General features: G+C 43.2%; 1 protein-coding gene across 2 annotated transcripts in view; it reads right to left on the reverse strand.

Annotated features, from left to right (window-relative positions):
• Positions 1-15,864: 15,864 nt before the first annotated feature.
• GAREM1 (GRB2 associated regulator of MAPK1 subtype 1) overlaps positions 15,865-22,919 on the reverse strand; it is a 101,138-nt gene continuing 94,083 nt past the window's right edge. For both annotated transcript variants that reach the window (XM_027452172.3, XM_038174002.2), the window contains one exon: positions 15,865-21,943. In XM_027452172.3, the coding sequence (XP_027307973.3) occupies positions 21,028-21,943 (916 nt within the window). In that variant the 3' untranslated portion in view covers positions 15,865-21,027. The remainder of the gene's footprint in view (positions 21,944-22,919) is intronic.

Below are 22,919 nucleotides of genomic sequence, written 5' to 3' on the forward strand. Positions count from 1 at the left end.
GCTCAAGTTCCTGAACACAGCATTGTTTCTTACAAAAGCTGTAGCACAACTGAATTACAGTGGTGGCATTTTCTGTGAAGAAAAGTGAGACATTAAAAATCCACATATGTGTTGGGAAATGAAGTGGTTCAGCTGGACTCTTCTTTAAGAGCTGATGTTTTACTTGGATTTGTGATTTAACTGGTTGACATTACCATATCCCAGTAGAGGTCACCACATGTAAAAACAAGATTCACCAGCCTGTGTCATAATGCCCTCCTCTGGAACTGACTTCTGTGCTTTACCGAGACTTTGCCTACATGGTTATTAGGACTGTGTTTATTATTTCTAATGTAACAGCTTAAGTTTGGAGACATACATATGGCCCCTTTATAGATGACATGGATATTTACCACAACTCAGATACTATGTCAGCCAGTTGGAAAGCCATCCATGAGGTAGCAGCCCTTTGCAGAAAGACTGAGTGGTTATTTTTCCTAAAGCAGATTAATTCACAGAATCTTTATTGTAACCTTCTCTTTATGAAAACAATGAGATGACAGATACCAATATGGTGCCAAACCCCACCAGCATTAAGGATCCATAAAATTCCACTTCTTTTTTTTCCCATCCTTCTCAAACTTTGATGATTCAGGTTAAAATTTTTAACAAGGAATTGCTCTGCCTGTGTCCCTGGAGCCATGCAAAGCAGACACACTCCACTCTCTACCCATCAAGACTTGTGTAAAAGTCTACTGCTGGGCTCCCATCATGTATTTGAGCTGTGGATGTTGATGTCCTAGGTTGACCACCTTGCTCCTGTTCCTCATTCAAGTACAGGTCTCAGCTGGTACCCAGTGATGAACCCCCTAGCAGAGACCCCAGCTTAAAGGAATGGTAGCTTCTCTGCTCTTCTCTGCTCCTCATGCTCTGGGCTCAGGGCTGTCAGCACAGCTGAAGCCAGCAGAGTATATCCACGTTGTACTTCGAGCTGTGTTTGTGACTCATCCCCCAGTGTGGAGTCTATCAGGAGTTACAGCATGAGCTTAGAAATAAATAAATATACAAATACATACATTTCTAGTCAGTGGCTCAGGTTTAGAGGGGAAAAAAAACATGCATACATATACACAAAAGCAAAGGTAGGTTGCTCTATCTACTTGTCCGTCTTCAAGGATCTCAGCATTGCAGAATATCTAGTCATGCTACCTAATATCAGTGCAAAACATTATGCACAGCCTCCTATTCCTGTTACAGGCAAACCAGACCAATTTCAGTGCTATTTGCATCACACAGATGGATTGGCTTGCTCAGTTTAGCTTTTGCACTAGTAAAGAAAACTGAATCATAATGCTCTGGCTGGCACTGCCCTGCCTAAATGCAGAAAAGGGACTGATCCTAGACACAAGTTATCTTATGTCAGCTAGGAATTTCAGGTGTCTAGCACCACACATATCAGGTAGTCGAGGTTCCAGGATGCAGGGCTGGAGTCAGGAGGTGTCATTTCTTTAGGTGCAGACTGCCAGTGATATCAGAACAGAGAAGTGGTATTTCTCCATTTTTTTTCGCTGTTAGAGCTCAGGGACTTACCCTAAGACACAGATGCTATCCATCTGTTAAAAACAATAAAACAAACAAAAAAACTTTGATTTTCTTAAATATAAGCTGAAGTCTCCTGTCTACTTGGACTGCATTTTCAGTCTATATCTTTACTGCCAATAGCACAGACAGTCAGATATCAAAAGAAGACAACTGCCAAGCAACCTGCCTTTTCTGAACAGTCATCCTGTCAATTGCTGTTTCTTAAGTCTAGAGTGGTTGCTTAGAGACTTTTGTAGCATTTGATGCAGCAATGGCAAAATATCTGTATTATGCTCTGATTTTATTTGGAAATTATGAAGAAATTAAATATATGATGATCTCATTTTCCCACTTCTATCAATTTCATATTCTAGTTTATTACAAAAAGAGAGAGCTAAAGTCAAGCATTAGTAGTTCCCTTTGTGCAAGGAGATTAGGAATTCTTTGCAGCAGACATATTCCATGTGGCTGCTATCCTTGTATTCTCCTCTTTCTGAGAATCAACAGAATGAGCTGGGTAAAAATAACTATTACCACACCAATTCAGACTGATCAACCCACCTACACACTAATTTGCTGGAGCACACACAAATCGGTCTCCTTTGTGTTAAAATTCTTCAAAATCATCCCTGGTGCCTTCTTTCTCTATTTTCCTTATTTCTTTTTCAAACTGCATGTTTTAATTTTGTTTTCCCAGTCAAGTTCATTACTTACACCAAGCACACTGTAGCTGGTATCAAAAAGGTTGCAGACAGGTTTTCATTTTCACTTGCTCGTAATTCCTAAACTCCCTCCAATTGGGATGAAATGTTCTGTGCTTGATCTCTGCCTTTGACTTCACCTTCTGTGAAGACAAAATAATGTCAAAGATGTTTAACTTGAATGTCTGGAACTTAAAAGAACAAAACCAAACTTCACTGTTTCCCAAGGTTGCAGTGCTTAATCATACAATACATAAACATTATTGCTCTTCCAGTGAAATACTCATGGGAAAAATGTAGTTGTGTGCTCTTTATCAGATTTGAATCTTATCTCTGAACAATTTGATGGAACATTTTGATTAACATCTTAATGATAGCATTTCTGCTGAGAGGCTACTAATATGTAACTAGAACCAGCCATCTTGTTCTGCTAGAGCTCTGTGTGTGCATTTGTCCTTGATTTTTTTTTTTTTTATTTTAGCACCATCTGGATCCATGTCATCTATGCTGGAATTAAAAAAAAAAAATCTCAAATCCTGTTAGCAACACGTCTCCCTCTTCATCTGTGATTGCTTTTTTTTCATACATCTCATCATGTTGTGAACACCAGAGCTTGGCTGCAGCTTTCACTCATGTAAATGATGTTTGCTCATTCAGAACAGAGAGTGATGAGTTACACAAAATAACGTCAGGACTTCAGCTTAGTTTGTTAAGCAAGCTGTTAGTTTATTAAGCCTGGTAGTTATTACGTTGTTTGGTAAACTTCAGTTTATTAATTGTGGTAAGAGTTTCTGTTGCCACTTGGAAAAGTCAGGCTGCTACTTTTACGCCTTCTTCCCTAGCAAAGATTTGTCTGGGTAAGGCGGAATTAAGGAGAGGAGCAGAAAATGAATGTATCTATTACCTCAGCTGGGTAAAGGGTCATCTCTGCAGGCACTTCTGACAACTGCAGGTTTGCCTTGGCCGAAAGAATAGTGATCATGCTTAAGGTTTGGCATCTGTGATTGCATGGATGTGGAAAAAGAAAAGCCACTGGGAAAAGAAAATATGATTTTTCTTAAGTGAAAAAGAGAGACAGAGAAAGAGAGACAGACATTGAGAAAGAGAGAGAGAGAGAGGATAAAATTAAGATAGCAACCCACCACTGTGGGTCACTGCATGGTAGTTTATGGGCCACTTCTCCCAAGCAGATGCTGTCTTGCACTGTGGAGCACAAACAGTTCCTGCTACTCAGGAGCCTGCTGGTTTGCTCCCCTTTCCATAAGTTCCCACCTCACAGCAATTGACACTATGCACCTCCATTTTAAACCCATTTCCATTAGCTTCTAGCAAAGCACACCTCTCAGGCTTGCAGGCACCACGGCTCAAAGGCTGCACTGGCACAAGCATCACAAAAACATATTTCATCGTTGGAAGCTGCAAGACTGAAGAAAAACTTGGAAGCCTAACACCTTCCAAGGCCTCTGCTGAGGAGAAAGCCAGTGGTGGCACCCTGTGCTGCCAGCTCTGCTGGCCTTGAGAAGCACCCTTTCCTCCGCAGGCTGCTGCAGGGGCAGATATAAATATTTGTCCTCTGTGGGAGGAAAGCCACCATCCCGCTCCTACTCCCCCTTGCCAGACCCTGAGCTGTCCGCCTTTCTTGGCTGTGTCCCTGAGTGGTCACACAGGCAGCCCTGCGTGGGTTGGCATCAGCCCTCCTGTGCTGCCCACAGCCCTGCCCACAACAGGCAGGCAGAGCACCAGCGTGCAGCCGCCTTCCCCCTGAGAATGGAGCCTGAACTTTGGAACAGATTTGAATTTCTGAGAAATACAAATTGCCACAGACGCGTTCATTTTGAATGCAGTCCCAGCAACCTCAAAGGTACTTCTGAACTGAGCTGTGGGGGAAGGAGGAACAGAGGTTTACTTACCTTTTTTTCCCCCAAGGTGATCGGGATGAGCACAAGAATAGCTTTGAATACATGAGCAGGCTGGGATTCAGATGAGCAAGATCCAGACCTTTGTGCTAGCAGAGCTGTATAAATGCCTTCATTTAACTACAGTCCTGCCCTGGTGCCCAGACGTGGTGGTGCCACTTACTTTTCTAAGTGCATGTCAGATCACTCTCAGACTGGCTGTGGATGGGCTTGCACATTTGCTTTTTGTCTTGCTTCCCACAGCATCTCAGTGATCTGGTAGAATAGGGCTGGGCTAAAAATGACATTTTTTTTTTGCTCCATTCCACAGCTATTCTTTGGCTGTAAAATCCTTTCATCTTCCTTAATAGGGTGGCACTGGGACTATTTCAAGGCGTTGAAATAATACCAAACAAAATACCAATAATACCAACAAAATACCAAGGACACGCTGCCAGAGAATAGCCAACAAGTTTAGCATCCAGGTCTGGTCTGGTGACATCTGAGGCTGAGCCCAGCTATATCTTTCCTTCGTTGGGGCAGAAACACCACTGTGGGTGCAGCAAACCCATCCCTACAGCAGCAGTAGCCCAGGTTTTTCCTGGGCAACATCTCCATAGGAAGGGATGGGCACTCTGGTGGCACCAAGGCAGGTTTGTGGTGCAGGAGCCAAAGTGTGCAGCCATCAGTGTGGGGCCTGGCACACAACAGGAGGGCTGTAGAGCTCAAAAGACAGAAAGTTTGCTATCTTTGGAAATGCAAGGCTGAGCATCAGTTTCTTAATCAGCAGTTACAGCTGCTGTCAACTGCCTTCCTGGGGACCCCCTGCTGCCAGTGGAAGTGATTTAGGGAATATTTTGCCCTGCGAAGATCACCTCTTAAAGGGGAACAAAAAGCTCTTCGCCATCCCTCAACTGCAGGGTCAAGGCCTTTTGCGCACTAGTCTCAGAGTGCTGCAAAAATGGAGTAGCCTAGTAAGCGGTAGAGAAATCCTCTCCTTTCTTTACTACCATTTTATTCAGCATATATGCGAATGATTATTTTCTGCTGAATGGCTTGTGGAGTATCCATGAGTGCACCATTTATTTCCCTTATGTCATTAAATGTTGCAACATGTCCTCCCTCCCCACTGTGTTAGGCTTTTGTCACAAGAGCTGCTGCAAGCATTTGAAATATAAGCAGGCACCAATGAAGTCAAAATATGTTTTGCATGTTTTCACCCTACCAATAGTCACTGTGTGCAAAGAGGCCACGAACTCCTGAGGGCCTGGGTAGTCTCAGATGGAGCCACGCATTAGCAGGACTCCTGCTGCCAAAGGTCTTGTCCCAGCTGCAGCAGGGCTGTTTATCTTCAAACCTGAAGCTCTGGTGATGTTTAACAACCCAGCATGCCCTATGCAAACACACAGGAAGCTATTATGGAGAGGGAAACATTGTGGGTCCCAGCAGCTGGGGCCCCGACTCCTCTCTGTGGATGTGCAAAAGAGACACGAGTGGGAGGAGCATCCTAGTCAGGGACTGCAGGATGCAGGCCCAGACCTCTCAGCTGGGAGTGAGGGGCTATCATTATCCACTTGCTGATGATGGCAGGGGCTAAACACGCTGATAAACATGAATCGGGACATTCAAGCTCTGAAAGGAATGGACTTGAATGAGATAAATGTTCTTGCACTTACAAAGTATTTTTGCAATTAATTGTCCAAGTGCCCCTGGGAAAAGGGAAATCAGTTTCCTCAATTTATTGGAAAGACAGCTAAGTCAGGACTATTCGGAGATGTAAGTAAGAGCTCAGAGCAACTCAGATTGAGAAAAGGCAACGCACCAGCGCCTGGTTGTGCATTTGATCCTTGCTGCCCCAGCAAAGCCTTTCAGCCCAGGCATGCCTGCACAAGCAGGGACATGGCCCTGGCTGGCCCTGAAACACTTCTTGCCCCTTGTCACTAAATCCCAATGGCCAGTGGCTCTGTCCCTGTAGATGGGTCAGGGGATGCTAACCCTGGTCCTGCAAACTCCAGACAAGTTTGATGCAACCAGCATGCAGTTATTAAGGCAGCCAACATCGACAAGCTACCACTAGATATTCATCATAAGCATTTTTTACTTAGCGTTTCTAACCAACCTCCTGCAAGGAGGTAGATGGCTATGACTCTGAAAGTGTTGTAAGAACATCATTAGTATTAGGTGAGAGCTGAATGTTGAGATGGATACTGAGAAGTGGCAGAGTTTTTCTGTTTTTCAAGTAACAAAGATCAAAACTTCTGAAGTTTAAAGCATTCACTTAAACCTTGTTAATAAAACATTATTGGTACTTTTTTTTTTAAAAAAAAAAAAAAACAACTTGCAGCCTTTTATTTCATATGTTATTTGAAAACACAGCTTCCATGTAAACATCATGAGGTATAATTTTCAACTCCAGATGAACTTCAGAACAGGAGAAAATTGCAAACAAATTAAATCAGCACCTTTCATTACTGCAGGTGCAGGAGCCTGCCGTGCTCCACCAGGATCTCCAGAACCACAGGTTCAGGCCATTGGAAGTAGACAAAGTATTACAGAGATACATGCTTGAGCCTTAAAGTTCCCAAAGCTGAAAGGCTCTTGTAAGAAATCCTTTGCATTTAGAGTTTAAGTTTTAGTTTGTTTTCCCATCATTTCCCCCCCAGAATACTCCCAATTTTTAAAAAACTTGAAAATCTTGCACTGCTGATTAGTTTCTAAATTGCATTAGCTAATTGTAAGGTTACACCAACACTACCGGAGTATAAGAAGTATTACAGTCGCTCAATTTGGCCTCATACTAAAAAAAGGAAAGAAGGAGAAGCTGGCATTTCTAAGGTAAAGAATGTAAACATATATTTAAAAGAACCACAACTGCTTTCTTAAGTATATGTATTACTACACTATTTTTACATGGCTACCACCCCTCTAGACATCACTGCAATACAGGTAGGTAGTACAGACTTCCTCAGAAATCCTGCTGTCTCAATAAATTGGAGAGAAATGCTTTCTATAAAACTCTGCTTTCTTCAAGTTATTGCTTCAAAATCCTCCCAGAATAATATTTTACCCTCTTTTTTCTTTAAGATCTCATTCCAAATTTTGAAGAGGTATGTCGGTGTCCAATCCAACAATCTGTTTTATTAAGGGATGAGCTTTTGGCTTTATTGAGCTTTACTGGATAGTCCTTTGGATTACAAAGCCCAGCATGTCATTGGGTGCCAGTCTATAAATGTGGCTCTCTGCACACTATTTTTGGAGACATGGCAAGGTAATTCAGGCACTCAGTGAGCTCTTTTGACATGAAGTCATTGGGTAACAACAGATCATGGCAATTTCTGTCTGTACTGACATGGCTAAAATGTAGTGCAGAGTGGATAAAGAGTTGTTTCAGTGCTACCAGTAGGTCAGCATGTAAGTTGTTCTCTTCAAGAGAGAAAGGGAGTATTCAAATAGAGGATTATGGTTTAGGTTTGTCCCTTTTTAAAGTAAGTTCTCAGAAATTTGACTGAATCTCAGTAGAGCTTGATTTCTGCAGGGAAGCTAGTACATCTGCCAGGAGCTTCTCTGTTAGCAGGTTAGCATTGACAGGTTAATGCAACTCAATTATGAGTACTGAACACAAAGCATTTAGAAATGAAGTCACAACTGAACAGCCAATATGCCTACAAGTGACAGAAGCAGAACAGTTCCATCAACTTGAGCAATAAACCAAAGCCCATTCGTGAAAGCAGTGGGTGTCTTGCCCGAATAAACAGTGCAGGATTAGACTCTATTGCACTTCATGCCAACACTAGCTGGAAACATAGAACAGATGTCAAGTAAATAGGGAAGTGTGGGACAAAACAGAAATAATTGTAAAAATGTGCCCAAGGATAAAATAAATTGATCCTAAGACACTAACAAACATTCTTGTATGAGACAAAATGAGTCTTTGTACTGGTTTGGCTTTTATTTTCTTGCTAATATTGCATAACAGAACTACACTGGCATGATGAGGAGGGGGGATAATAAAATAACTTATCAATGCACTATTAACTCTACATGCTCTTACCTAATAATAAGATATTGATGTCTCCTTTAATGCGTGTCCCATTGTTGAGAACTTTCTCATTACCCTGAAGTAGCATACACAAAATAGCTTTTTTAATATACTCATGGCCATGAATGTTTGGTGCTAAAGACTTGCTTAAATGGTCAAAGATATCCTATTTAAGAAACAGCAAACACTTACATTGCACATTACCAACATTAGAGTGGAATCTCATTATCCATTAGCTGGTATTAGTGCAATTTATAACTTACTTTAGTCTGAGCTTTGCAGAATTTCTTGATCTTTGCCACATCATCAGCTGAGAATGTGGGTGCTATTTCTTTGCTCATCAGTTTGATATTATTAGCCAGCATTATTGTCCCGGGTATTTTCCTTCGGATTAAGAGAAATGTCATGAGATTAACTATTATATAGGTTAACTATTAAATACATACTGGACCATTGTTTTCATGACACTGAAAGCTGCTTAGGAGAGAGAATGTACAAGTGGAATCAAATTCAAAGAAATTATTAGGTTTATCCATTTCACTATGGCTTAGCAAGTGAAATACACACTAAAAGAGGATTTAATGAAGTTTCGACATCAGAATTCAAAAGAACCAGAACGATGCAGCACAACTGCAGAGTACAAGCGATTTCCTTCCTTCTGTACCCCTAAATGCTAGCGGATTGGGTATCTGTATTCAGTGAAGCATGGGACATCCCACCAAAGGATGTATTTTGGGGTTGGGGTTAACTTTGAGGGAATGAGAGAAGACAACTGATTTTTTGCTCTGTTTGCAAAAGGTTGATCGGGCTGCTGGGCTTTGTCAGACGCTTTCCTAAACACTGATCGGAGAAGTCTGGTGAAATCCGCAGGGTGAGAAAAAAAATAATCTTGGAAATTTAATTTGTAAAACAGAAAACAGGGAAATGCCACCTCAGCTTCTGCTTTGTGAAACCATCAGCCTGCTCGGGCACTGAGCTTGAGGGACCTGGCTCTTGGCATCCAGGCTGTCCCAGCCAGACCCAGCACATCACCCTTTCGAACAGGAACCAAGCCCTGTTTCTGGCTCCAAAACATATGGGGTCTTTGTGAGTGGGTCCTTAAAATAAAACTCTCAAGTTTTTTTTGTAATAATTGACCTATTTGACACCATGGTCCTCATGGAAAGCTGCTTTGCTGACGTGCCCACCTGCGATGCCATCCAGCAGTGCCTTGGGAAGGGCTGGTCGGCCAAAAGCACCTGCACTCAAGGAGATATTTGTGAGCGTGTATTCCTCCTGCACATTCTCCTACATAAATTTAAAGTCAGTACCTTCCATGCAGTCTGTGCAGTGTGGTAAGCAGATCTGGTTGCTCTTGGGATAGGTGATATTCGGATATTTCCCTGCTTGTGTCAATGAGGGCGGATGTCGGTTCCTATAGTTGTGGTCACACATACGACGAGGAAAGGAGCAGAGCACATGATGGCATTTCAACTGCCTGTGTTGTTATTTCCATGCCTACATTACCCTGATCTGGAACTCACCCCAGGAACAAAATGGTCCCAAGCCTGTAGGATGCCCTCCTGCAGGGACAAATGCCAGCTCCCTTCTTCTGGGCAGGACCAGCGGCAGCAGCAGCGCAGATGGAAAGCGCCACACCAACACTCGCTGATTAAAAACCCCGACAAGTGGTGCATATTGCCTTTACACAGCTGAGAGAAAAAACACAGACGGAGCTACAACAAAGCTTAAATCCAAAATAATTACATTTTGTCACAATTCCTTCCACACGGCCCAAGCTACCAAGGAAGCGAGCTGCTGGCGTAGGAGGAGAGACATGATTTGCTCCACAGCTTCTTTCAATCCCAACACGACCATTTCCAAATGTTTGAAATAGGGAGAGACTAAATCTTTTAATGCTCTCTGAAAAGCAATCAGCTCACCGAATGCATCATTCAACAGCCTCCAATATAAAATAATTAAACCATGAAAAGCTGCTACAGTAATCTTACTTTAAAATCCTAAATTCCTTTACATTTTGAGGATCTGATGGCATTGAGCACAGTCAGGCACAGGCAGCCAGCTTCTCCCCACTCAGCTACACGCACCTCTTCCACTCCCTGAGCAGAGACAGCTTAACTTTATGAAGATTTGTTGTTGCAGCAGAACTATCCAGGAGATACAGCTAAATCCAAATTCATTTCGTTTCCAGCCAAATTAGATTTTGACGCAGGTCGCCAGAAGCTAATCTTTCATCTCTATTTTTCATACATGAAAATGAAAAAAAAAAATCAGATTCAAAAGCATTTATCATACTAAATAGAATTAAATCAAATGGAGAATTGCATGAAGAAGCTCAGTTAAAACAATCAAATTAAAAAGCCCTTTACCTGTGTGAATGTAATCTTTGATTTCTTAGAAGAGAAAAAAATATTATTAAGCAAACTTGAAAGGGAGGCTGGATCAGCCCTTTCCTGTTCCCCTGCTCTTGAACTGTCAGTCTGTCTTCACAAACAGATTTTGCTTCCTGTCTGTCAGGCAGGTTCACTTGCTTGCTTTCACACACTAGAAAAACTCGTGTTTTCAGTATTGCAGAAGTGGTCGAGCTGCACAGCAAGTAGCAGGCAAGCAGCAGATGATTTTTTATTTTTTTTTTATTCATGCATTTCTTTTACTTACATGCATATGCACACATAGTTTCAGGTGCACACACATACACACACCTGCAGTCAGCAATGCAACACAGCTTTAGCAGAAAATGAGCTAATCAGGGGCCAGCCAGCTTTTATTGATGCTCTGACTTTTAAAGAGCTCTCACGTCAAACAGCTTGTGGTAAGTATTAAAAATTAAGAACTTGCAAAGCCTTCTAGACAAAAACTATTTAAAACGATATCAGAAATAATATTTCAGCAAAATTGAAGGAATTATAATCCATTTTTTCAAAAAAAAAATAATAATCCAAATCTTCCATTACATCAATTAAAATGCATTTATGAACTTGGCTTGCGGCAAAATGGAGAGCAATAAACAGTGGCTGCTATGGAGAATGGCTCTCTGGAAACAATTTTCCTGATGTATAACACAGGCCTAAGAGGTTCAATAATGTCTTGGGTCAGAATTTGCTGATGAACATTGTTTTAGCTTCTTGGCTGGAATCCCCTTTAGCTTCAAAAGATCTTATTTCATTTCAGGGTGAATTTTGTCAGAGGAAACTCGTACAGTAAATTTGGATTCACAAACAACTTGAGAAGTGCTGAGGTTGGGGTCTAGGACAACGTTTACATTGATCCTTGTATTTGGGACTTTTCCTTCAGAACCACATGAATGAGTGGGTATAAAGCACCTCTCTTGAGAACTGGGAGGGCTTTTTTCTCCCCAGTCATACAATCATAGAATCATCTAGTTTGGAAAATACCTTCAAGATCATCCAAACATCAACCTGACCTACTGAGTCCCAGCACTAAACCATGTCCCTTAGTGCTATGTCCATGCATCTCGGGCTGGCCCACCATTGCTTCTCCTAGGCTTGTTTTTCTTCTGTGTGGGGGTCCTTTGCACTCAGAGGTGGCAGTGTGGCGGAGAGGCCTCTCATCCCTCTCAGGAAGTTCCTCCTCACTGCTGGTCTGCCACACTTCACACATAAGACTTTCCAAAAGAAATTGCGAAGTTGCACCTTGTATACAGAAGTCCATGGCTCCAGGAAGGTTCAGGATCAGCCCCACGGATTCAGGCATAAGAATAAGAACCTGAGGCCTAAATATAACCTTTTCATTTATGTTTTGTCCTTTAATTTTTCTATTTAAAACCGTTAGTTGGAATGATATCAATTTTCATGGATCATCTATATGGTTTTACTTCAGGTAGATATTTTTTCTTGTAAAAACACTGGTTTAAGGAAATATGAACACAAGCTATTTGGCCAAGTTACAAAAATCAAATTCCAGCTGCTAGCTATCAAAGATAAATGAAGTGATATGTGCTTGTGAAACTGAACACCATGCAGCTAGACGGTAGCAGGGGACGACTCGATATTCCCCAGAGTGGGGAAAAAACAAACTGCTTTCAGGGCGGTAGGAGCAAAAATATCATGCCATATAGCAGGCTTGGGGATGGGTTGATTTTTTACATGAAGAAATGGGAAAGAAGTACTTTTTTTTTTTTTTTTTTTTTTTTTTTTTACTGTTTTGTACTGTTTTGTTGCTCTCCCAGTCAGAGGGCTTTGTATGCTTGGTCCACTGCACTCCTGCAGAGGTTCAGTTTCCAAGCCCTAGCTTTTGGCACTGCACAAGCAGATCAGATTGAGCTCTGTAAAGCTCAAAGCTCAGTTCATGGGGAGATCACACTTTCTTCTTTCAAGAAAAATAAAATAAAGCTGTATTAGAGAAGAATCAAAGAATAAACAACATGTGCCTAAGATTTTTTTTTTTTTTTTTTTTTTTTTCTAGGAAGGGAGGAATGGTTATTGCAAAGCTTACTGGATAGGTTAGAGAAGACTGCTTAACTGCCATTGCCTTTCATTGCAGGAAAGAGAAGAGACAAACGTTCCGGTAATCAATAGTAAGGCAAGAGGACATCCATGACATAGATGTATATATGCTAGTCCCTATTGCAGTCCCATCAATTTGCTAACAAAGGGAGAAATGCTAATCCAGTACAAATTTCCAAACTGTTTGAGGAACAAGAATATACCCTTTGTCTTCAGGAGGAACCTGGATGGGAGGCTACAAGGATGGCCCATGCTTTGCCTGCCAGGAGCAGAAGCTGTCTGGCACCAGCATTTGTGATCATTTCTATCTGTCAGATGTTTCTCCCGTTTGCAGATCTGCAGTTAAACAAATAAAGTTAGCCAAGATATATGCAGTTCTTCAGGGCTCTGCCAGTGTCAACCCATTAGAGTTTCCTCCTGTTTTCTGTTTGCATGAACCCACTGGAAACCCGGCCCTGGCATCCTGCCTCGCTGACCCCTGTATTCATTAAGAATAATTGTTGGTGCTGTGTAATGGAACAGCAGCAGCACAATTAAAACAGATCCTTCTTGTGGCAGCGCATTTATGGGATTGGCAATGAGTCCTGATGAGTTCCCTGACCCCATCTGTCTTTTTCCACCACCCCTACCGCAGGTTTCATCTCCCGGCAGCCGTGTGCTGGTCTGACCCTGTGTGGAACGTACAAGTAATACATGAAGCAAGAGCACGCTTCCCTCCACTTCCTTGCCACCTCCTAAGACTTGGCATATATTGTTTTTTCTTCTTCCTCCCAGTTTTCTGTTCTTTTGTTCTTCTTCCTCCTACCCCAGACTCCCTCAGAGGAATGGTTTTCATTTAATCCAAGCGTGTTTGGCACTAGATTTCTTTTGTCCCGCCCGCGAGTCAAGGGCATTTTGAGGTCTCGTTGAGCAATACATAAGGACTTGGGTCATATTTCTATTGCTCACATCGTGGTGGCCTGGATGCCCATCTTGAGCTTTCTACCTTTGAATTTCACAGTAAGAATGGGGAGAAAGACACCCTTCTGTCAAACCCACTCTTCATATCAGCTTTTCACTGCGTTGAGTGAAAATGGGTAATGATGCTTTATCTTGGCAAACTATAAGCACTGGTTCCTGGCAACTGAATAAAAATATAAATACTGACGACGTTCAACAAAAACTGGCCTCATTTGAGCATAGAGGGGGAAGAAAAAAAAAAAGGAGAAAAATAATATATTAAAATTAATCTTGACTTTTTGAGCATCCACCGGAGTTGCCATTTCAATGCCCACCATACAGGCAGAGGCAGCATTTAGCAAGGGATCCCAAGGAAATCCCTAAAACCCATGCTGGCATGAAAGCAAGGCTGCCAGGGAGCTGGTGCAGCAGCACCGAGGGCCTGGGCAAAACCACCTAATGGTAGCCGCCTGGGCAGCCCAGATTTTCTTCTGTTCATTCAGCAGCTGCAAATCCCACCATCTGCTCGTGGCATGGAAGAACCATAGAATGACTCAGGTTGGAAGGGACCTCAAAGATCACCTATTTCCAACCCCCCTGCCATGGGCAGGGACACCGCCACTAGGCCAGGTGGGCCAAGAAGCAGAGGGAAGGATCACTGTGTCCATGCTTGCAGCTATCAGTCGCACAGGAGAAGGCAGTTGTGTAGGCTGTGGGCCTCTGGAGGTATGCAGCATCTTCGTACCAGGGCAACAGAGCATGATGATGAGTGTCCCAGGCTGGCGATGACCTGAGGGAGCACAGTCAGACACAGAAAGGCACTTGAGCCTCTAGTCATGGCGTGGTAGGATGGGACGGCTGGCTCCTGCCACATCCTGAAGGCCACAGGGTCACAGCTCAAGCATAGGAGCCCCTGCAAGAGGGACAAGGGGTAACTGCTCTCCTGAGAGACCTAGAAGAGGTTTACTTAGCGAGTGTGCTGTACCAAGAGGGGAGGTATGCCCACAGGTGTTAAGCTTGCACTTCTCCAAAGGAAGAGGGCCACATTTTCAGGTTGCTCCCCAGCCTACAATCCCAACTGGTATTTACAGGTAGACACAGTGATGAGAGGCAGACGGGAAATTGGCGTCAGGGCTGATGACAGCCATAACACACGTACACAGAAAATGCCTCCCTCCGAACAGCACTTTCCTGACAGGGAGACGGCCACATCATGCAGTGGGTAGAGCATTTCCACTTCACACACCGAACACTTTCCATCAGACCCTTTCACACAAGCCTGGAGCAAACTGGTGGCAGCATTAAAAAAGCTAAATATTTTTCTTCCCTTTCTTCAGAGATGTGTCCTAGACAGCTTTGCTCTTGGTGAGCAAAGAGGTTTTCGTTGACTTCCGAAAGCAGTTCTGCCTCCCGCCCCTGCACTACGCGCATCCTGCCTCCACACATGCTGCTCGCCTGTCCCAGATGTGAAGGTTGGAGGCAAGCAGACCCCATCTGCCTCAAATCTGAGGGCAACCACCGTGGCAGATCCTGCCCTGCTTTATTTCTCATAAACATATATTAACGGGTCCCACCACAAAACCCTCCACAACTACCGCTGTGCTGGAGAAAACTTTTCTTTTGGCCTAGCATCAGTGAGCTTTGTGCCGAAGGGGAATTTGGCACAACAAGCAGCTTATCCGCACGACACATGGATGGCTGTGGAATTGACGTTTTCCCCTGTTGCTGATATTGGAGGAAACGTAAACAGGCAACCTAGAGGAGAACATTGCTTTTTCTCTAATTCTCTCCCCAGCCAATACATGATTTAGAGACCATGCAAATCAGAAATACTTGTACATGGTCTCGTGCTTAAAAGCATATCCAAACCACAAATGAATACATTTTCTAAAATATAGATAATAGACCTAGGGCTCAGGAAAATACTGTTTTAGGTGAGTGTCTGCTGGAAACAGGAAAACTGTGTGGCAACAAATCCTTCAGGGAATGCACAGCTCTTTTTGATGCACAGGGGATCAAGCGAAATTACAAGACAGGGAAAACCAGCCATGTGTCTTGAGAGGTTAAATGCAGAAGCCTGATTGCACTTCTCTGTTGCCCCCATCCTACTTTGTGAACTCAGTGTTTGAGAAGCGGTTATTTCTGACTTACATTGAGGTGAGCAGGAGGATAAGCCAGTGAAATTACTGAAGGAAAAACCACCATTTTAAGTAGCATGTGCAACCCAAATGATTTAGTATAACAAACTCAGTACACGTTTAAAGTATCATGAAAATAGTGTCTTTAATATACAGTTTATATACTTACAATACACGGTTTAAATTTGTTCATATACATTACAGGGATATTTATTTGCACCTGGTTTAAATAATAATCTGCCTTCAGCCTTACACAAAAGCCCAAAACAGCACAGAATTCCACAAAAACCATGCTTTGTTTTATAACGGAAATGTACTAAGCTGAAGTTTTGGGGCTTTCTCTTTTCTTTTTGTTCTTTTTTTTTCTTTTTTTTTTTTCCCAAATGTTACTTTTTTGACCTACCCAAAGTGAATCTAAAGAACTAAGAACTAACAGATAATTTTAATATAATTCAGAAGATTGTCCAAGTCAAGAGAATCACTCTGCAGATTTTTGCTCTGAGAATTTGGTTATTATGCACAGAAACGGTGAAGTCTGAGCAACTTCCAGATTATCAGAAGCTTAAGACATAACAAACAAAGAGTCACTTATTGCTAGGTCTCGACAAGGGGCCTGAATTTCCTTACTGCCCTGACATCCCTAACACCGCAAATAAAATGGACAACCCCTTGCTTCGATTAAGATTTCATTCGTACCTTCCAGTTCGCACACGGAAATGCTGCAGCTTGCAGAGCATCAAAGAAACAAGACAGGAGAGCGGGGCTAAAGCCCTTGTCCTTCCCCAGATGGCTGGTGCTTGGATTTTAGGCAGCCTGGCCCATGGGCACCCCACTGGGAACTTACAGCCTCCACTCTCCCCCTGCACACAAGAAACTGGTGCCAGCAGGCTTTATGTAGCAGGGAGGCAGTCAAGGAGTTGATTCAAGAAGAAGACAGAGGAGAAAACACTTCAAGTATTTACAGACAGAATGAAAATATGCTGTTTTTGAAACAGTATTGCTATTTACACTGTTTTTCTTGAAGCTGTTGTGGAATAAAGTCAATTAAAATGGCAAATAAAACTGTTGTTTTGAAAAAAAAAAAAAAAGTGCGATACACATTTATTTCAAACCCTTGCTTCTAGCTGCAAGAACACCTCAAAACACATTTTCCTTCTAATTTTGATGGACCAAATGTTTTCTGTCTCTAAATTTCTAGCCGTAGGCAATTTGCACAACACAGCAAGAATGCAAATAGGCATTTTGAGTTGATGTCAATACAACTTTGGTTAGCCAGGCAGGCAGCAATACAAAGAATCTTAATCCTAGGCACGAGTGTTTAAAGGAAACAAGCATTTCCCCTCAAATTTTCTCCCCATTCCTTCCCTTGCCCATTCTGTTTCTAATCCAGAAAAAACCCTTTGCTAGAATCTAGCTTTTGCAGCTGAGGGCGACATCAGTACTTGTGCCACAAGAATGTTGCATAGAAAGGATGTGTTTCCTGGTGTGGGATAACGAGACAACTCCTTACATAACGACAGGCCAGAATTTTTGCTACCAAGCCCCCCAGACAAGCAAGAACCCTGATGATAATACACAACTTCAGACACCACTAACGAAATAAGCACCAGAGGCCTTGTGTTTATTTAAAAGGAGGAAAGAAATCCAAAGTTAGGACCGGCAGGATGTCTCTAAAACATGAGGGATTTTCAGCCCACTGCGGCATGATAGGCATTCTCTGAACACAATGGCTACACCTCTACTAGCAGACAAAACAGGCCGGAGCCCACTTTTGGACCCTGAGGACACCCAACACAGCTCCCCCACCGACCTGGTTGAACTCCACTCTCTCCAAAGCAAGACATACCCAGGGACCAGTGATTGCCAGCCCCGGGGCTGTGCTACCAGGGATCACCCCGTGCATGGGCTGGTTGGCTTGCACCAAAGCCATGCAAGAGCCCGTATCAGCACCTCAACAGCAAGCAGCTGCCATGAGGGTACCGCTCAGTTTACTGGCACAGATGTAAGCTGGAAGTGCTGCTGGTCTTTGAGGCGAGTTACAGACCACTGGATGGCTAGGAACAGAGCTAGTACCACTTGCCAATGACAAACTGGAGTCATTAATACCATTATGAACTTGTGTTCAAAGCACAGACCTGGCTGAGTGCGCTATTCAGGTTAAACACCAACAAGGCCACAACCTGCATCTTGTTTAGGCTCAAAACACGCCAGTAACTTGCATGAGTGCACAAATCATTAAATGCCTCTAAAATCACAACGAGCGCCCTTAAAGGCACGTGTGGAACTAGGAAACGGATCGGCTACAAGCAGCACAAGGCGACCAACACTACAATCACCAAAGGTGAGTCTGATCAAACGCGGAGTGCTGTCTCCTCTACTCGCATCAGCTGGCAGAAAGTCCGTACCACAGGGATATTCCTCAGAGCCTGCAGATCTTTCCAATCACAGTGGGAACACTGAAGTGACTTTCCATCTTGAAGTACCGTAAGTAGTGCAGCATTTTGTACCTTTTATAGATTGAAGTCTCCAGGTTTTACACCCCACCTTTATGAAGAGACTGCGTGCTCCTCTGCTGCGGCCTGAAGGACTCCTCTGCTCCTCCCCCATCTCCAAAGTGCCACCTTCTCCTTAATGCTAGGGACTTGCTGTGGGACTGATGTAGTTAAGTTGGGCTCCTGTATTCAGGCTACCTTTTACAGTGCCAAAGGCACCAGAACAGAAGCTTCAGTCCTGCCTGGGCATTTGTGCAGGTGGCACGATGCTGCAGTCCCATCATTCACACAACACATTGAGGTTGGGAACACCTAAATCGCTTTAAGAGGTTTGGAAAGTTAAGCTGATGGGCTGCTCAGGGCTACAGTAAAGGTCAAATGCTAACACACTATGCATAAAAGTAAGTATGCAGCGCCAAGCCAGAACAAGACTACTGGGAGGACATCGATAGCAAGTGTGCAATTAGAGGTTTCAGCTGTAGTTGTGTACCTAGGATCTGCTTCGGAAATCGTGGTACACTTCTGTGCCTTTCTACAGGTCAGCTTTATTTTGGTCTGTGGATACAGGATGTCAGTGCAGCAAACTCATGAATGCAGATTCCACCAAGGCTCTTTTTTTTTTGCATGTGGAATGTTCATTAGACATACTGAGGGTTAAAAAACAAATTGACTTTAACTTGCATGTGCCTACCAACAAGCACACACATCAGAACAGTACTTGAATTTGACTTAGTCTTAATTGAAGTTAAAATATTTTAGGACAGTAATTAAAAAGCATCCAGAAAAAGCTATCGATCTGTTGCTAAAAGTCAATACATTAACAAAAAGATTAAGATTATGAACTCTTGGGGTTTTTCTATTGGGATAGATTTTGGCTCACTGCCTTCTAGTACCCACATCCAGTTGTGCTTTATTCTCTGCTTGGGAACTGGTGGTTTGCATTATTGCAAGACAAATGATGCGTCTTGGCTTCGTCATGGAGACATGACATGAAATTTGCCCAGGCAACAGAAAGCTCCACTTGCTCCACATTTGTTTTAATGAGTCCATATAATTGAGAAAACAGGGAAAATTAGACTTTTTTGTCCCTGAACTCTATTTTCTCTTGATGCTCCCACTGTGTGCCCTGGAGGAAGAGAGACTCTTTGTCCTTTCAAACAAGAAAAGCAGGTGATGGTGTCACCCCAGGCAGGGCTCTGATCTGCAGCAGGTGAAGGAGCCAGAGCAAGGTGAAGCTGCTCCAGCTTCCCTGCCTTTGACCCCTGAGAACCTGGGATATGCAGCTGCAGAAGATGGACTCTGCAGACTTTCCTGAGGGCCTCCACAAATCCTTGCCTTCAGCACTACAAAGGCAGGGGATCCTGGGGTTCTGAGGTTATTTAGACATGTTTCTGAGAGCTCTGCCAACCAACAGCAACAGACTATCAAAAGTCAATCCTATTTCTAGCCCTCTGCGTGTAAATTCAGAAAGTCTCCTGGGGCAGCCTCATACCCCCTTCCCATACCTGCCCTAACTTCTGACTGCTACTTCTGTTTGGTGTCTATTGCAGTGAGTTTTTGCAACTGGGCAATTGAGTTGACACGTCTTAGTGATGCTGCAGTCCTTCCACTTTGACACCCATGTTCTCCTAGCCCACTGCAAGTAAGACAGGTGAACATCACAAGCATTTCCCGAGGCATGGCCCAAGCTCTCACTTGGCCCCTTCTTATCAGCGTGGCATGTACTGCTTCTGTTCCTTCCCACCTCTCCAACGTTTTATTTCAAAGGCATCCTACAGGAGTACTATCACCTTCCCACACAGATCCGACTCCAAGAATAGCACAGCACATGGAGCACATTTTCAGATGATTGTAACAGCAGCAGAGGAAACGTAACAGGTTTCCTTCGGCCAGTGTGGAAGGGCCGCACTAACAGGCTCCTCTGATGGATGTGCTGGCAGCTGCGAGGGGCAGGATCTGCTGGGAAGGGTCTGTGCAGGGAACTGCCTTTCCCATGAGAAAGCTGCACGACCCGAAGTCGTGCTGCTGACTGCAGCCATCTGACTACAAAAGCAACTTTTGAAATCCACAGGTCATAAACTTTTAATTGGCCAGGGCAGAGTGGCTCAGTAGGAAAATCCCCCTTCTCCCTCCCCTTTGGGCACTGAGCTAAGCAAGACTTTTTTTTTTTTTTTTAACAATTAACTCTTTTTGTTCAAAGTAACATGGAAAACGTCCACATTACAGGTAGTCAGGAAGATACTGTTAATAAAAATATGCTGCAAGAGTAATGTATTAGTGGCACTTCACAGCAATTCTTAACATTTTCAGATGTAGTGTCAAAACCATGTTTTTGTATATCTGAACATGCTTTTTGTTAACAGAAAAGGAAAAAAGTCACAGCATGTTGCCAAATATTATTTGAACAGAAACAATCCTGTAAGAAATACATTTTTTTTTGCAGTTAACACAAAACTGTAAACTGGATTGGTATGTGTCTTTCAGCATCAAATTGTTCAGTAATAAATACAAGTAAGTCTTAACAGACTACAGAGTAAGTTCCCTTAGTATCCAGTTTTTAGCAGCTGTTGAATGTTCAGGGATGCACAAGGCACACCTCTGCAGATTCTCTACCTTTATTATCGACATACCAAAAAAAAAAAAAATCCGTTCACCACTCAAAAACTTTTATCTGCATAGTAAGAATTTTTCTACTACTATTTACAGGAGGGGCTTTTAGTGCAAAAAACAGGAAGTGATGCATGAGCTGAAGTGCATCTAGCACATCTTGTACAGTTCCACTAAAAACTAGTCAGCATCACATCTTGGGCCGCCAGCCGTTAATGAACTGCAGTATTTTCTTCACCTGCAATTTGCTTAGTTTAAAGTCTTCTGACAGGATTTCTTCTGTAAGCTGAACCAGTAAATTGCCATCAATCTTCTCTGTAACAAAAAATGATATGACATCTTCTGACAGCCCAATGAACCTCAGCGATTTAGACACTTCCTCTATCGAGAGTCCAGAAAGGTCTGTGGGTGGCTGCCAGGGAGAACCATCCCCGCAAGACCTTGGTGCTAACTGGAGGTGGAGGGGAGACGAGAAGGGATAGGACACAGAGAATGTGTCCTGCATGCCCTTTTTAACAAGATACTGATCTTCCAACAGGTCCGGAGAACCAGTTTTCGATTCCTCCTCGGCACCATCTATTTTTAGTGGCAAAGGACCCATGTCTGTAACTGGTTTCTCTTCGCTCGGCTTCGGTGCCCGAGGAGGTAAGGCAGGACATGAATGACTCTGCTTTGTGTCGCTGACTCCCAGAGTTTTCTCATCAGTGCAGTCTAGAGAGTAACTTGCTGACTTTGGGCAGCTGGAGATGGTGTTAGTGAGCTCTGCGGGGGTCAGCTGGGAGTACCCCGCAGGGAGCTCACACCCATCGAAGTCAAAAGTCAAAGGTGCTGGACAGTTTCTCTTTGGCGTGCCTGGAGTCTTCTGTCTGGGGTAACTGTAGCTCCTGCTTGGGTCGAGCAGGAAATCGCTCCTATTCAGGCCCTCCGCAGTTCCCGAAAAATGGTTTGGCCAAGATAACCTAGAAGGCAGAGCTTCAGTTGAAGGGCTTCCAAAAGGCATCGTGTTCTCAGGCTCTTTGGATTCGGTTTTCATCATGGTACAAGGGTAGCAGGAAACAGGTGTGCTGCTCTCGGCTGGGTTCGCGTTGTCATTCTCTGTGACATTGCTTAAGGAACAAAGCAGAAAGGATGTAGTTAGTACAAAAAAAATAATAAAATGTTGCATTTGAATAAATTCATAAATCATCTGACAAAATCAGAGGGTGGCTGTCACAAGGAAAGAATCTTTTTTCCTCCGGCAAAATGTTCCAGATTTGAATTAACAATACGTTTGAATTCCACGCTGACAGTTCTTTTACTCTTCCTACAAGCCTGACAAGATGCTGATGTACCCAAAAGCCTCATGAGGAAGACTCATGTCTTGCTTCTTCAAGCTCAGAAAAAAAAAGAAAAAAAAAAGATGTCTCAATTCAGTTTTGTGTCATCTCCCAAATATTTTTTCCGCTGCTGAACTCCTGAGGGACATCACCACGGTAAAGTAACAGCCTCGTGTATACTGAAGATTTTTTAATCCTGCATTCTATATTTATACCCTGCAGATGTGTCACAGTAGGCAAAAGTTCACCATAGGGGAAGGTTACCATTGTGCTAGACACAAGCTTGATTAACCTAAGAGATGACCAGCATTTTGGGGCCAGCATTTTCATTTGGAATTGCACCAGTGTACAGTACAGTAACACAGAGTAGTACATCGTTGTTTATTGCCAGAGGAAGAGTTTTACCCAGAAGGGCAAGTAGACCTAGCTGCATTTGCTGAAATACCAGTCTTTAAGCTTAACCCACAGTAAGTTGTTTGTCCTCATCTTGAAAAAGTCATGACAAAGAAACACTTGCTTTTCAAAGGCACCTAAAGAAAGTTCGCCTGACCTACTTCCAGGCGGTAAATTAAGCTCAGCCTGTCCAAGGAAATTGATGGTTTATATCCAGGTTTTCCCAAAAGACTTAGATGCTAACAGAAGCATGCAATCTGTCTCCAAAAGCGAATGTTTGCTGCCTTTATGCCACTTTCTAAAAGAGAGTCTGAAGGATTTGGTTGGTCTTTGGAATTCTGGCCAATTAAGCCAGAACACCACAAAACCAATT

Source organism: Anas platyrhynchos, chromosome 2, assembly GCF_047663525.1.
Source record: "Anas platyrhynchos isolate ZD024472 breed Pekin duck chromosome 2, IASCAAS_PekinDuck_T2T, whole genome shotgun sequence".
NCBI lineage: Eukaryota > Metazoa > Chordata > Aves > Anseriformes > Anatidae > Anas > Anas platyrhynchos.